This window comes from Tasmannia lanceolata, unplaced genomic scaffold, assembly GCF_043159265.1.
Source record: "Tasmannia lanceolata isolate RefF3 unplaced genomic scaffold, GAP_Taslan_0.1 ptg000015l, whole genome shotgun sequence".
NCBI lineage: Eukaryota > Viridiplantae > Streptophyta > Magnoliopsida > Canellales > Winteraceae > Tasmannia > Tasmannia lanceolata.
Genome location: NW_027518692.1, coordinates 12,128,218 through 12,145,319, shown reverse-complemented (window position 1 = coordinate 12,145,319; position 17,102 = coordinate 12,128,218). Strand labels below are relative to the sequence as shown.

The window sequence follows — 17,102 nt, the reverse complement described above, 5'->3', positions numbered from 1 at the left end:
TGGTGCAACATGCCAATATGGCATTGATATCCATGGAGACAGCTTGGGATGTCTCCAGGTTAATCATTGCATGTGCTAATGTGTCACACTGGTATCCTCCCTATAAAAACCGAGCCAAAAACTACAAAAAAGTAAAATTCTACTTGGATTTCTTGGGAATTGTGCTTCTCTATGTCTATATTGGTAATGATTCTCCCTACCACCACTATAAAGTTGACAACCAAACACTACTCACTATTCTACTAGGTAAGATCCAGGCAAATACAATGCTCGTCTCCTCCCTGTTTACTAACACCACTACTCCACGAGGAAATCTTATATTTGAACAAAGTGACTGTTCAATATATGGTGAAAAAAAATCCTATAATCTTATATTTGACCACGAAAACAGAAAAAAAATACACAGAAACATGTTTTTTAAGAGGTTTATGACTAATTTGTTCATGGCTGAAAGTGATCAACAAATCTCCACAACATAGAAAGAAAGAAAAACATAGGATACAAATGTGATGTAAGAGGTATAATTAGTTTATGGCTGAGAGTGATCAAAAAATTTTCCCAACATACAAATAAAGGAAAACATAGGATGCAAGTGCGATTTAAAAGGTTTAAGAGAACGTATAATTAGTCTGGCTGAAAGTGATCAACAAATTTTTTACAAAGTACAAAGAAAGGAAAGTATAAGATACAGGTGCTTAAACCCCACAAGGGAACTTACCTCTCTCTCTGAAAAAACCATCGAGTTCTTCGCAACTCTCACGCTAAGAAATATTTTCTTACAAAACATTGTCCCAGAGAAGATCTTTAATAATCTCACATAGCCAAGCATTATTTGTAAAAGAGGAAAGATAGCACACAACAATTTACAACATCTTCCCTGAGATAATCTTTAGCAATCTCACATAGCCTGGCATTATTTGTGAAAGAGAAGATAGATACACACAACAATTTGCACCTTACATTAAATTCTACAGAGCTTTCACACAGACACTCATCAATCATCTTTTGCATCACACCCTCTCTTAAGGTGCCATGAAGCTTAGCTTGAGTTAGGAATTGACTTTAGTAATAATGCCACTGTAATATTGATCTTTTTTTAGAGGAACTTCACCGCTAAACAGACTCTTACAAAGTGACATTTATATGTGGGTTTTTTCAGTTTTTTCTATAAAGAAGATAGAAGGGAACAATGGAACCTAGAACTGTTTATTTCTATTATTTGAACAAGGCATATGGCAAATAGTTCCTTCAAGCAAAACTCATAATCATCGAACTATTAATATTTTCAACAAACAGAGAACAAACTACCCCAAACACAGTGCCAAATAGTTTTCATGAGAAAAATGCCTATAAAGATGTTCATGAATATCCCAGAATTACCTAATATGAATGCAAAAGGGAAACAAAACCCTCTATCTTCAAGTCCCTGGTAAAACCACTAAAATCTAGCAATTAACGGTTAGCCTTGGCGACACGCTCGATTTCATCTTTCTTCTTGATTGCATAGCTGTATAAAAATACAAAAATAAACATAGAGATCAATTAAGAAGAGTACAGAATGCCCACTCTGTGCAAAGATGAGGAAGAAAATCAGAAAAGAACAATAGAAATAGCGAAAGATTGCATCACCTGTTTGATGACCCCTTTGCTGCATTAATTAGTTCATCAGCTAAGCACTCTGCTATGGTCTTGATGTTCCTAAAAGCACTTTCACGGGCACCAGTCGTAAGAAGATATATGGCCTGGTTAACACGCCTAAGAGGAGAGATATCAACTGCTTGACGCCGTACAACACCAGCAGAACCAATTCGAGTCGCATCTTCTCTTGGCCCACTGTATCAAAAGATTGAAAATAAGAATGAGGAAATACATATACATGGGAAACAGGTAGTTGCACTCAAGGTTTTAAATTTCGATTTCGGCTATAATTTCAGGCTTCACTGAAACCAAAATTTCAGCCGAAATCCCGAAATTTCAGTCGAAATTCGGTAAAAGCTATCGAAATATCGGATTTTTCTCCCAAAATTTTGGTAATTTTGGCTGAAATTCTGTAAATGAATAAAAAATAATATTTTAATGAAATTTCGACCGAAATTTGTTACGTTTCAGGAATTTCGGTTTCGGAATGTTTCGGTCTCAGTGTTGATCGAAATCCGAAATTTCAGTCCGAAATTTTGGATTTCGGTCAAAATTTAAAACCTTGGTTGCACTTGCTCACCTGTTGATGACAGCATCAACAATAACTTGAATGGGGTTGAGGTCTGTGAGGAGGTGGATAATTTCCATTGAGTGCTTGATAATGCGGACAGCCATCAGCTTCTTTCCATTGTTTCGGCCGTGCATCATCAGGGAATTTGTCAATCTCTCAACAATTGGGCACTGAGCCTTGCGGAATCTTTTAGCTGAGTACCTCCCAGCTGTATGAGGAACATATGTAGCATGCTTCGATGCAGACACACCGATATAATCTGCCAAAGATATGTCGCCTACCTGCACAAGAAGTTTAAGATGTAACAGATAATTTAACAAGCATATACACAATTTACAGTTCTTATGGGGATTATTCTATTGAAGAAATTAAAGACTCTAAATGGCAGACATTATGGCTATTCAGCCTATTCTTATTGGGATTCACAAAAAAGACTAGGACATTCGTGACATATTGCGGAGGACAACTCTCAATGAACTCAGATGGTTGAATTATCCTTGGAGTCCTGCAGATGCTATTGAGGAAATTAAGAACAAAATTGTGGGTCGATCTATTGCCTTCCAGGATGATGTTTGGTGTACGGCTTATTTTGACGCGGATTGATCTGGGATATCGAGGGAGGAAATTTTTGAAGTTTTGACTTCCTCCCACCATAAGGGTGGCTCAGTCTTTTATTTTTCTTTTATTTTGGTTTTTCCTTTTCACTTCCATAGATATTTTGAGCATATTGGCCGCTTCTCTGTTTTCTTTTTGTTCCTTTAATAAAATCGCCTTTTAGAAAAAGAAATATATCCAATAGTGCAGTAGTGCATCCTGGTGTCACTCCCCCGTTACCCATATTTCATGGTAAAGGCTAGTGTATGGGATACTACACTTATTATTATAAGTTGTTTTTTTAATGATGATTTGCTAAAGAAAGCAAAAGCTAAAGATTACTATTGAAAGCAGCATAATCACAACTGAGTACTTTTGGAATCGCATATTATGCAAAATCCATCAAGTCTAGTCAACCTATGCATCTTACGGAGTTGGACAATGTGACTAAACTAAAAGGACTTGCACATGTTGGGCATTTCACTTGCGACCAATAACTATGCTTTCTTAAACATTACTGTTGGTCAGCATAGAGCAAGGCAGCAAAACATAATGTACACAACTGGTTACAAATGCATCACTCAATTGGGACAAGTTGAAAAATTTATAAAGAGGCTGTCATCATATGTTTACTATTGATATGCTCTTTTCTGAATGGCGAATAAAAATGACTTATAAATCCACCAGATAAGAGAACATTCATAAACTAGAACTGTATAAATAACAAAAGCCTATCCAATTTTTTTTTTTTGTAGTTTCATTTACTCCAGAAAGAAATGTAAGGTTGAGTTTCCATTTCGGAAAATTGACATATTTCTAGCTGAAAGTTGCAACATAACAAGCAAAGGATGAATGAGAGCTGTCCAATAAACACATTTCAAATATCAAATCACAAGCTTCCCACAAAAAGCAGTTGTATACCTTTTTGGTTCTTTAAAGGTAAATGTATTAAAACCAACCAAACAAACAATCCAATCCGAGGTCATCTGGAAGAGAAACAGAGAAAAAAAAAACCACAATAAAGAGATAAGAAGAACAGTGCAAAAAGGAAAGGGCAGACAACTAATACCACACTCACCCAACCCGAGACCCACTAGGCAACAAGCCTCAAGGAGGAAGAAAATAAAAAACTAACATCACGACGCTATGAAGTATCAACCCTATTCCGAGCGACACGATCTACCTCACCATTAACCAACCACTAGATGCACTGAATATCAATATCGTGATGCTCCATTGCCTCAAAAATCACCTCAATATCATCAGCAAATCTCAAATGATAGTGAATAACTCATCTCACAACATCGTGAGAACCCCCCTTGACGATGACTCTATCCGACAAACTCTTATCCATCAGGCGGATACCATGAAGAAGAGCTTGAACTTCCGCTTCATTCGTGTTTAAAGCCAATCAGACTAGAGGAAGCCCCACCTAACCAAGCTCCCGGAGCTGCTAAGAGGACCCTTGAAGATAAGCTTCAAGTACCCAGGAGGGTTTCATCTAGCTTTTTTGATGACTCCTGGTCAATGGAATGGGATAGAGTACTCATATGTTTCAAAAAACTGAATTCGTTTATTGTACAATACACAATTAACATAGTTACCTAGGCACCGACAGTAGTACTTTCCAGATTAAACCTACCTCACTTTTTAGCTCCAATTTTGTGTAATTTCAATTACTAATTGAAAACCAATTTTCTATCTCATTGCATGAAGATCAGTTTCAAGTACCCAGGAGGGTTTCATCGGGGCGAGGATGCTCCACTCTACATCTGCTCGTTTGAATCTCTTCCTAGGAGCTGTAGAAAGAAGTTGCTGAAATGCCTTTGAAGTTGGGTACGCAAGAAGCTCACCACTGCAAAAATTAATCTCTAAATGCAGCACACACTGCTAGAAACTCCTTTGAAAAACTCTCATTTCTTTCCTTTACTGTCACGCCCCGACCCAGGATATGCGGTCTAACATGCCTTGCTGGAGATTTCTGTTGTTGTTTAGCATGTTTTGGTAAAGGATATCGAACTGTAGTATTAACGGGATTTACATTATTTTGAAGCATTGTCTTTGAAATGTTGATGCGATATTTATGAGAAATTCCAAAAGTATTTCAAATGCTTGAAATAACGTATGTGAACTTGATGGGCTATGTATGCTATGATTCAAGAATGTTTGTGACAAGTGTTATCATCCCATGCTAGGCATGCATTTTATGATCATGGCTAAGAAGCGATTGTGTTTGGATTTTGTGTCATTTCTCATGACGACTTCCCCTCCCACCACTGGGAAGTGGTGGTATGTTGGCACCCCAGTCTTGCCAAGGAGGTATAAATACATGGCCCTCCCACCAATGGGAAGTGGTAGGTTCGCACCCAAGTTTTGCCAATGGAGTATAAATACTTAGCCCTCCCGCCAATGGGAACTGGTACGTTGGCCCTGTCAACTTATATTCTGAGAAATCAGTTTCGATCTGTGCTGCTGGCACAATATTAGTTGATTCCGTGATGTGATTCTCCAGTCTATACACATGAGATATTAGTTGATTCAATTATGTGATCCTCCAATCTATACACACGAGATTCTGAGTTTTCTTACATGCGTGCAAGGATCCTGCTTTGGTTTTGTCTGTTTTGATGCAATTGAGAAACTTCTGACATTATGTTTTAAGCCTAGTCAATTCCTGACCACACTTTGTTTAATCATACGGTTTAGCTATGTTCTTGGCATGCTTAGACCAATTAAGAATTTGCTACATTACTTGCTGGCTTTCGAGCTCACTCATTTTGTTTTCTAGTTTTTGGATCCTAAGCTTTGATTCTTGCATGGGACCAGGGGAGTGCCCAGCTAGTCTAGCACACTGAGAAGTTTCTTAGTTGTTGGTCTTTTATTTATTTTGAGATGTATCTTTTGTTTTGGAAAATTGAAGGAATTGTAATAGTTTAAATAGTCTTGGGATTGTGAGTAGTAGCCCTGATAGTTTAATTACTTATTATGAAGATGTCTTAGTGGCTCTGACTACTGCTCTAGGTAGACCCGGCAAAATGGACCCGTACCCACAGGGGTACGGGTACCAATTTCAATACCCGCAAAAAAAAAATACCCGCACCCAATCCGTGACCTGCGGGTGGGTCTGGGTTGGGCGTTGGTGCCCCCGGGTTACCCGCCATTTGGTTTTCAACTTTTTATTCTTAAGGCCTAAACACTAAACACTACAAAATAGATTATGTGGGTGGGCCAACAAAACAAGTCAAAGCAATCAGACCATGTGTTGGTATCTTTGGTTGTACCCAAACAAACATTTGTTAAAGTAAATGAAAAATTGTAAGATGAATGGGCATATAAACATGTACTCATCATCCCGTCCTTGATATTTGATCCAACAGCAGCTGACTTGTTAAGAAGTTGTTGTTGGATTAAATATCAAGGCTTGTACATCCATCGTACCACCTTTATGTGTTCATACACCCATTCATCATATAATTTCTTTCCGTAATTATATATATAATTTCTTCTTTAAATTTGTCGGGTTACCCGCGGGTATACTTGTACCCGCCCGGGTGGGTTCCGGGTTAATGAAAGGCCGCGCCGGTATTTCTTACACGTACCCGCCGGTACCCGTACCCGCCTGGGTTACCCATTTGCCAGGTCTAGCTCTAGGGTGTTGAGGATGGATGGCTGGAATTGTATGAATATTTAGTAAGAACGCCTTGCGGGCTAGCGAGGTTCTAATTTGCAAGCACGCAATGCCTGTCGCGCCTTCGGATCGGGGGCGTGACATATGATAGTTGTTAAACTCTTACGAGTCAACTTCGAGTCGAGTCGAGTCGCTAGGCTTTCGAGTCGAGTCACATGAGTGACTTGCCTCTATTGAAGACTCTTACGAGTCGTCTAGTGACTCTTACGCGAGTCGATTAAAAAAACTAAGACTCTTACGAGTCAAGCAGAGTCGTTGGGCCCAGGCTATCTTGTTTGGATGGTTGAAAACTTGGAATTTGGAACTTAGAACTTAATTATTATATTTTGAATAGTAGGCAATTGCATTTAATGCCGAAAAAAGACCGAGGAGGTCTATACAAATAAAGAGACAGAAAAAGAAAAAGGAAGACAAGAACAAGCCCCATTACAAGGGTCAGGGAGGAACTTAATTATTTTTGTGCATACAAGTTATACGCATATGGTTATTTATATTTTTGGCTTAGTGCTTTATCTATGTGCTATTGGGTTATATTTTTTACATGCTTCATGTTTTGATATATGATTATATTTTTTCAACTAAATTTCTGTTCTTCTCAAAAACACTTATGAGTCACGAGTCGAGTCGAGTCACGAGTCATAAAATTAAGAAATCAGGTCACGAGTCGAGTCACGGGTTGACAACTATGCACTAGTGTACTTTGCTATCCAACTTATGGGCTCTGTCCTCCATCCTTCCCATTGTGCTTGGTTAGGGCATGCAAGAATTGAGACCCTAATATCAAATGTTACAAGTATCTTCTCCTAAGAGAACAAGTTAGATCCTTCTCGAGGAAGGGCCTACCTCATAGCAAGTGAGCAAAGAGACTGAATTAGAAAAATCCACCTTCATTACATTCATTTGTAATACACAAGGAACTTGGGAGAACACAAATATGGCAACTCACGATATTTAAGGAAACTACTAACAAATGATTCGATCCGGCCATGACTCCACAAGTTTAAAGTGACTATATTGATTTTGTTGTCATTTTTTGTATTCAGGACCTTTAAACCTCTAACAAACTTAATCCAAATAGTCAGTGTCCAGTGTCCCTGAATCAGGGAAGACTTACTTACCATGTACTTTACACTCTCCCCTCCTAAATTCAGCCCGTGGAATGTAGCAAAAAGAAAGGCAAATGGGAAAGATGTGACTGTTACACAATGCCATTGGCCAAAGGACTCCTCTAGGGAAACTCAGCTTTCCCGTCATGTGGAACCAAGCAAGAATGAATTATTGGTTAGCATACCTAAAAGAAATAAAATCTGTTAAAAACCCAGCTGGTGTTCCTGCAACCATTTAGTGTGAACCCATTCCTTCTACACATTATGTCACAAGCCCAAAAAAAAAAATCTAATGATATCAATTTTTATCATCGAAGAGTTCGAGATCAAAGATTCATATTTATCATATCAGCATGTCCAAGATAAGTTTAATTCAAACTAATGTCAAATGTTGCAATAACCTAAACCTAATTACCTAAATTCCAGAATTTTCTCTACATATATATGGAAGAGAAGACAAATTCAACTCTAATCAATTTAGAACTAAATTAGACATATACATAACAGAATAATGGACGCTAGGATATGCTTGGGATTTATAACAGCCTAATAGAGAATACCCAAGCACACCATTGCAGACAAAGTACAAAAAAAATAAAATTTGAGAGATGGTTGCGTAAAACATACATGATAACCACAAAGTAAACCCAAAATAATACAACATTGGACATCATTTTTATGAAAATTGCGAGATTCTAGTTCTCTAGGCAGGAAAGACTTATATCTGGAGGTAGATGATTAAGAAGAAGTGGAGGCTCTTTCAGGACATCCCAACTTACATTTTGGCTCATTAACCCAGTGTCATTCTGTAGACAAACATGAAAATCCTTTCACTACTCTCACCTCTCTAAAAACCCATCATTAAAATTACCCAAACATTTCTTTTATAAAATCTCTATTATGATTGGGGTTCATAACCCAATTATCATAATCAAGAAAAAATAGAAACAGAAGAATGAAATAGAAAAAATAGTGTATTGCATAAGATCTACTGAATCAAAAGCATCAGAAGGTAAAAAACAATAAAAATAGTGTATGACATGAGATCTATAGAAACATTGAATCATATATTAGATAATATAAAAGTTTATGAATCGAAAAAAGATTAAAGTATTCGAGGAGAGAGACCTCTACATCTTCGAAAGACCATCTATTGAAGAGCTTCACTTCGGGCTGGGCAACAACGGCCATGGCTACTCCTGCAACAAAAGCTCTAAAGCTTTGAAAACCCTAAAACGAGAGAACCTCTATTCCAAAACCCTAATCTCGCTATAAAACGAAGAGATTTTATATGAGGGAAGAAGAGTGTCAAATTACCAAAAAGTGCCCGTCATAAGACCGAAATGCCCCTGCTTGCCTATTTGAGGTGACCAGAGGAATACTTCGTAATGTGGGACCGGGGATGGTGAGTCCGAGCCATCACTAATCTGAACCGTCCACTAGAGATGGAATTTGCTTTGGATCTCCTATGGATGCTAAGGACCTGTCTGGAATGGATTGCAGGAATCTTCTTGGAAATTTTGGAAAGGAAAAATATTTCCAAAATATTCTAATTTTCTTTTAGAAAAAAAACGAAACTTTTCTTCTAGACCCGACCTATTCAATTTTTACTTAGAAAGACATTTGATAATATGAGTTTTTATATGGTGCCCGATCGTGAAGTACCATGAGAGCGGTACCACCCTTATATCTGATCTACCAGTAGACTACTTTTTAAGAGGCTGTTGTTGGATCGAATAGACTTCATGGTCGGCCTGGCCACCATATAATTTTACTGATAATATTCTTATAAATTAACAACAATTAAATTATTTTTTATAAATCGTGCAAGAAAGAGAATTCCTAAGGAATTTTTTACTGCTAGAAATGTTTTTCTTGCAATCCAAACAGAGCCCAAAGGGCTGATTGAATGCCTGGAAAATTTTTAGGGCACTTTTGGCTATCATGAATTTGTTTTCATGATAAACCGGTGGAGATGAGGGTGAAGTTACTAAAATTCTGGACACAAAATCCGGGAGACTATCAGACTAGTGGCTCCGGTGATGAGATGTGGCTAAAAATCAAGAAATAAAAAACTCTACACAAAATTGGATCGACCTTTTCCTGATTTTTGGCCACGTCTCATCACCGGAGACACTAGTTTTCGGCTCTCGTTTTGGGATTTTTAGCAACTTCACCCTCGTCTCCGCTTGGAGATACCGATTTATCATGAAAACAAATTCATCGTACCCAAACGTGCTCTTATTGGAAAACTTTTTTCATGCAAAAAAATTTCCAGCATTGGTAGATTTATTTTTCAAGGATTTTTCCAAAAATCTAAAGTGGCCCCTGTCTCCAAGAAAAGGGAAGTGATAGTCACGCCCCTTTTGATCAAGGTTTTAAATTTAGTCAAATTTTGGATTTCGGTGAAAATTTCGGTCGAAATTTTGTCAAAAAAAAAAAGATCTTTCCCAAAATTTCAGCCGAAATTATCGAAATTTCGGCCCAAAAAAAGGGATATTGTCAGTCTATACCAAATTTCGGGATTCTATACCAAATTTCAGGATTTCGGTTTCGGCTGGGTCCTAAATTACCCTGAAACCGAAATTTAAAACCTTGCTTTTGATCATGAGGGACACCCAGCGTCAGCGTATCAATGACAAACAGGGGGCTAATGTACTTGATGTCAGAAAAATCCAGTGGGCTTGATTGCAATGTACACTAGCGCTGGGTGTCCTGGTGATCAAAAGGGGCGTAAATATCATTTCACCAAGAAAATTGAAAATCTATAGGCTTTTATCCATGAATTATTATTTTCCAACGAAGAAAAAACCATATCTTCCCCCAGATCCAAATAACCCATAACATCTAATAATCTTAGGCTTTTACCGTTAAACATGGACGGCAAAATTCTACAGCTGGCAACAGAATAAGTTCAAGAAGAAAACACACCTACACATGCGTGGGCGCAAAATATTTGATGTTGTCGTTGCTTGGTTGGCTTTATTTTTGTGCCATAAGAGATCTAAAGCAAGGACCCCAATCGAACGGTTAGGATCAATCAAACGTGGGACCCCTTAGGCCTTATGCCATAGAAGGTGCGCCACATTGTATTATAATGATATGGAGCGCCCCCCACGCCGCCCCCCCCCCCCCCCCCCCCCCCAATTTGGGTACTGAACCATTCCTCTGAGGTGCTATACTTGATGAATTAAACTATGTTATTAAAAGTATTTTAAAATTGCCGTGTCATTGCAATTTTCATATTTTAGGGCCTCCTTGGTACCACAAAAATCAACCCTTATTTGCCAGTAAAATTATTTCAATTTTTACTTATTTGCATATAGGATTTTTAAGGCCTCTTTGAAGACATTAACTGTATCATTTCATAAACTAATGTAACCATTATTTGTAAATAATCATATTTAACTTCAAAACCCTTTGCGCATAAGATTGTGTGCAAATTGAAAACAAACAAAAGAATGAAAAATGATTTTAAAATAATGATATCACATAGGATTCACTTCCATTCAAAATAAAAATAAAAATAATACATGGATTTGCTGAAAGTAATCTACTTCTAATGGATTTGATTGATTTTGTTTAAGGAAGGAGAATAAGACTTCTGAATTATGTAAGGAATGCTATGCAACAGTTAGAAAGATGTGGGATTTGAGAAGACATAAGAATTTGAAAACCTCGAAATGAATGTAATTCATGCAAATGCAAATTGATTGTAATTTAGGCCCCATCTCTTTTGATGTAAAATGGACGTAATGCCCATTTTGCACTTAAAAATGGGTGTAAAATTTGTTTTATGCCCATTTTACATTGAAAGAAACGGAGCCTTAATTCCATTCAATTTAAAATAAATTACAAACAAATAGGTAAAGAAGCTTTAGGCATTTCCTATGGAACTTAATGATCACGATTCATTATTCTTTTGTTTCCATTCGTGCTTTACTTTTTCACATTAGGGAGAAGAAAACCTTTGTCCAAAACTAGTTGCGGTCGGCTAAATGAATATATATGAGAAAGAGTAGGTACTCCCTGGAGTAGATAACTTATCTACTCCCTAGCTTAAAATATCAGTTGGGGCCACATTGTTTGGGTGATCCAAAGCATTCATTTGATGGCCCCCGACATAGATAGGGTGTGACCAAAAAATATGCTCGAAAGGATCATCCTAACCCTATGAACTGTAGAGGCAAAAAATGGATAGATTTGTCCAGGTTTATACACATCCATTTTTGCCTCCACAAGTCATAGGGTTAGGATGATCCTATCGAGCTTATTTTTTGGGCACACCCTATCTATGTGGGGGGCCATCAAATGAATGCTTTGGATCACACAAACAATGTGGCCCCAATTGTTATTTTAAGTTAGGGAGTAGATAAGTTATCTATTCCAGGGACACTCTACTCAGTCGAGTAGATAAGCTTATCTATGGGTTAAATACAGTGGGGACCCACATTGTTTGGGTGAACCAAACCATTCATTTGAAAGGCCCTTACCTAGATAGGGTGTCCACAAAAAATCAAATCAATAGGATCATCCTAACCCATTCAACAGTGAAGGGAAAAATGGGAAAAAATGGATAGACACAGTTTGTCCACAAATCTGCCCATTTTTGCATCCACTGTTGGATGGGTTAGGATCATCCTATGGGGCTGATATTTTGTGGACACCCTATCTAGGTAAGGACCTTTCAAATGAATGGTTTGGATCACCCAAGAAATGTGGGCCCCACTGTTTTTAGCCGTCAGAATAGATAAGCTTATCTACTCGACCGAGTATGCTCACTTCCCTCCCCACACACACTCTAGTAAAAAACCCCATGCGATGCACGGGCCGACAAAGAACTCTACAGACCACATCATAGGTTGATCCAAACCGTCCATGTGATGGACCACAACATCAATACGTTGTGCCCGTAAAATCATTTCCACAGGCTGATCCTAGCCCTCCCATCTATAGAGGTTTCCATAATCTGTTGTTCCTCTTCAGGTGCCCGGAATTCGTAAATATGTTTAAAGGTGTCCGGAATTTATAATATCCTCAAAAAATTCATAAGGAAAAGTAGTTTTTTCATAATTGTCATATGTCGATACCTCATCTTTGTAGTTTTTTTTCGTAATTGTCATATATAGGTACTCATTTCGGTACTTTTTTCCGTAATTTTGAGGACTTTTAAGCACTCTTTCCTAATTTTCTCCAAAAAGTTTAGTACGTACCGATTATTATTGCCTTTGTTCACTTTTTTTATTCAAAAAGCATAAAGGAGGGCGTAGGATTGAAATTATGTGGTTTTAACGGGTGCCTTTGTTACAAAGCATAAAGGAGGGGGTAGGATTAAAAATATGTGGGTTGAATAGGTGCCTTTGTTAAAAAAAGTCAAAAAAAGTGATGTGTAATTCTATTAGAATTTTGGGAGAAATTCAAATAATTCTTATCTTTGTTCTTTTGCTATATAGTATACAGATAGATAGTATACAGATAGATATCTATCTACTACTATAAAGAGGGAAGGAAGTTTTACTATTCACCCTTACGTGTCAGCCTCCCCTTCTTCGCTACATGTTTTGCTTTCTTTAGTGCATTTTGTAAATTCCAACAAATCCAAGAAATTGAACTGAAAAAGAAAAAAATCTCGAAAGATCCTATAAAATGGGAATACATTCCCACTTCTCACGATAAGGAGGAGATATCGTGATTTTTCGCTGGATTTTACGGATAAAAATGAATCAAACGAGGTGGGGATATCTCTCTGTCCTCAGGTGCTGCTCTTTTTTCAGTGCTTACACAATCAGTGAGGAACGATCCAAGAATCAAAGGTACTTTTCCCCTTCTTCTTCGCTGATTTTCCCCTTTGTTCTTCTTCTCAGATTTTCTCTGTCTTCTCCTACGTTTCTTCATTGGCTGCTTAGGATAAGTTCACCCCTTTAACGTTTTTCTTTGCCTCTTTGTTTTCGATTTTTGAGTGTGGATCTTAGCCAATATTGCAATTGATCTGTAATATATACTAAAACCCTCTTTGTTTTCGATTTTTAGAACCAGTTGTGTGTCCAACTAGTTCACCTCTTTGTTTTTGATCTGTAATATACACAACTGGTTATAGTTGTGTGTCCAGGACTGATTATTCTACTCAAAATTAAAGGCCCTGTTTGTTTTGGTTCTAATTCATTGGGCTCAAAATCTAATTCTCATATACTGAGACCCTCTTTGTTTTCGATTTTGAGGACCAATTGTGTTCTCAGATACTAAGACCCTCTTTGTTTTCGATTTTGAGGACCAATTGTGTTCTCATATACTAAGACCCTCTTTGTTTTCGATTTTGAGAACCAATTGTGTGTCCAGAACTGATTATTCTACACAAAATTAAAGGCCCTGTTTGTTTTGGTTTTGATTATTGACTCAAAAATCTAATTCGTTGGACTCAAAATCTAATTCTCAATATTCAAAACTGACGGTAATCAGTTTGCGAGTCACAATTGGTTTTGATTATTTGTTTCCTTTGTCATTTTGTTTCATTGGAAATTTCTACGATGTAAATAAAGATGAATTTACAAAAAGACAAAAAATAAGCGGTTGTGGTTTAGTCCCGTTTGAGACCATATGTCACAAACCCAAAGAGGGTACTGCAACTGATCCCAATTGAGTCGCCAAATCTAACGAAAAAGACAGTACTGTAAGTAAAAGTAAAAAGGCCTAAAATAAGCGGTTGCGGCATAATCCCGTTTGAGACCATATGTCACAAACCCAAAGAGGGTACTGCAACTGATCCCAATTGAGTCGCCAAATCTAACGAAAAAGACAGTACTGAAAATAAAAGCAAGTGAGAGAGATTTATGTCACAAGCGCTCGGCCGTACGGAACAAGTCTTATGACATCTCAATCTCGTACCTTACTTGTTCAGAAAGCTATAAATTGCAGAAAGTAAAAGCAAGTCAGAGAGATTTACGTCATAAGCGCTCGGCCGTACGGAACAAGTCTTATGACATCTCAACCTCGTACCTTACTTGTGCAGAAAGCTATAAATTGCAGAAAGTAAAAGCAAGTCAGAGGGATTTCGTCGTAAGCGCTCGGCCATGCGGAACAAATCTTATGACATCTCAACCTCGTATCTTACTTTTGCAGAACGCTGTAAATTGCAGAAAGTAAAAGAAAGGAAAAGACAGTGCGTAAAGGAAAAACTGCAGGTAGAGGGGCTTACATCACAAGACCTGGGGGCTAAGTGAGCCGGAGATCTTATAATGAAACCCACCCATTCCCATTTTGTAAATACACAACTGAAATAAAGCGATAAAAGCGTAAGAAAAGATTAAAAGAGGCGATTGTTTCCCTGATTATGATCGTATGCTATAAAAAAGTTTCTTGAGAGACCTCTGAGTTGACCACAATCAAGGAACACCGTTTCATATCTTTAGCTTGCCAAAAGTTGGAAATGTAATCAAACGAAAAAAGTACAGGAGTAGGGTGGTGATTACAATTTACCAAGATTTGCAGATAAATCGACAGCGTAACGACGCTGTATTGATGATGAAGCTTCGGGTTTGCCGAGATTTCGGCAGAACAACGGCGCTACTATTGAAAAGTAGCTCGTAGTTCTGCAAAATTCGGCAGAATAAAGGCGTAAAAAGAGGATGTCGCTCCGAACCTTCAAAATTTCGGCAAAGTGCCGACGCCCGATGTGAGCTCAGTGTTTCTCTACTTTCTCTCTTCTAAAAGGCAAGCTAACTAGGAGTTTTTCTGGATTTCTGCAGGGGTTTGGTGTATAGAAATACACCGAAGGAGGGTGTATACACCAGAAGAGAGAGAGGAGAGAGGAGAGAGGAGAGAGAGGAGAGAAAACCAAAAAAAGGGGGGAGAGAGGGAGAGAGAGGAATGAAAAACCCTTACCCCCTCCTCTCTATTTATAGAGTTTGGGAGGGGGATATTTTTGGCCAAAGTCGGTCAAAATTCGCCCCAGGCGAATTTGGTGGTTTTCTGCCTCTTTTGCTGTCCGTTTTTAAAATGCGTATAACTTTTTCGTTTGAACTCGAATTTACACGTGGTCAGGTGCGTTGGATTCCTCGTTCCGCGTACTTTCCAATGAACATAATATTTTTTAATTTTGGGAGACAAAGTGTCATTTGATTTGTCAAAAAAGACGGGTGCTATGTAAAAACAGGCTTTCTGGTTGCCAAAAAGGTGGGTGCTGCGTAAAACAGGCATTTCGGTTGTATTTCTGAGATAACACGGTTTTTGAAAATCCTTTCCTTTTACAAATACCCTAAAGACTAAAGAGAGATTGAGAGAAACACAACTGGTGCTCTGGGACTTGTCATAAGGTTCTTCCTCACGACACCTATCATTATACTGCCTTGACAAAATTGGGTGTCTACATTAGGTTTCACGTCCAAATTAGACCATTTAGGTTGCATGTCACATAGCTCGCATATTGGAGAATCAAACGAGCATTTTAACCAAATTTAAGAGAGTTGTTCCTTTGAAATTGAAGACCGGTTTACCGGGTGAGAATGATGCCTAACACCCTCAATTCTTGTAATCAGGTAACAGACTAGACAAATGGGATCGCAGATTAGTTTAGCAGTGTCAGTTATGGGTCCTAGGTCCCTTACCTAGGTGGTGACTCTGGTCATCTCTTTTGTGTGAAATTCGGACTGTTTTCATAGTCCCAAGTTCACAGAAAAGAGAAGTTTTATCGATAAGCATAAACCAGTAAAGAGCAATTCAAATCCAGGCCACCCTCGTGGGTCGTGAAGGGATCTCCTCCCAGGTCAGGTGTCACAGCTACACTGCTAGATATAGACATGAAACTATGATAAATAAAATGACCTTCTTAGCATAGTTATGAGCAGTAATGACTACTAATAGTTACAGGCATGAGTGCAAATTGATAGCTTTGTGAGATCTCAATAATCTCATGATTGGTTGATAGCTCTGTATAGCTCTGTGATTTATTGATGATTTGATATTAGTTGATGAATCTGTGTAGCTTAGTGAGATCTTGATGATCTCATTATAGTTGATAGCCCTATGAGATCTCGGTGATATCATGTTGGTTGATAGCTTTGTGTATATCTTGATGATATGATATTAGTGGATAGATATGTGTAGCTTTGAGATATCTCGAAGATGTGATATTAATTGATAGCTCTATGTAGCTTCGTATTATCTTGATGATGTGATCTTACTTGATAGCTCTATGTAGCAATGTGATATTTTTATGATCTGATATTGATTGATATATATGTGTTGTTCTGTATTAATATGTGAGCTAACTATTCTGGTATGTGATGCCATAGTTAGCTTATGTATTAATTTTAGTTAGTATATGTTGGTATATATATTTTGCATATGCATCATACTATCCAGCATGCATGGGTGTGCTTCCTCCCTCAAGAGTGCTATGCGTTCAGTGCATTCTCACATACTTAGCCACACCAGTTAAGTTCTGTAAAAGATACTGAAAAGATAAGGATTCTGAAAGCCTACGGGCGTCAATTCTGTAAATGCCAGCAGG

The 17,102-nt window shown here is 37.9% G+C and overlaps 1 protein-coding gene across 1 annotated transcript; it reads right to left on the bottom strand.

The window, feature by feature from the left end:
• Positions 1–1,192: 1,192 nt before the first annotated feature.
• LOC143845668 (small ribosomal subunit protein uS7-like) lies at positions 1,193–8,881 on the bottom strand. Its single transcript, XM_077354065.1, has 4 exons — positions 8,726–8,881; positions 2,219–2,490; positions 1,630–1,833; positions 1,193–1,507 (listed from the first exon to the last, which is right to left on the bottom strand). Exons 1-4 carry the CDS (start codon positions 8,786–8,788, stop codon positions 1,453–1,455), a joined length of 594 nt encoding a protein of 197 aa, XP_077210180.1. The 5' UTR covers positions 8,789–8,881; the 3' UTR covers positions 1,193–1,452.
• Positions 8,882–17,102: the final 8,221 nt, after the last annotated feature.

What these genes read in the sequence shown, in the direction of transcription:
- LOC143845668 (XM_077354065.1), bottom strand. Translation starts at nt 8,788, where the DNA reads ATGGCCGTTGTTGCCCAGCCCGAAGTGAAGCTCTTCAATAGATGGTCT. An exon ending in GTTGATGCTGTCATCAACAG is followed by an intron (nt 1,834 to 2,218) that starts GTGAGCAAGTGC and finishes CTTTTGATACAG; the next exon opens with TGGGCCAAGAGAAGATGCGA. An exon ending in GCAAAGGGGTCATCAAACAG is followed by an intron (nt 1,508 to 1,629) that starts GTGATGCAATCT and finishes ATTTTTATACAG; the next exon opens with CTATGCAATCAAGAAGAAAG.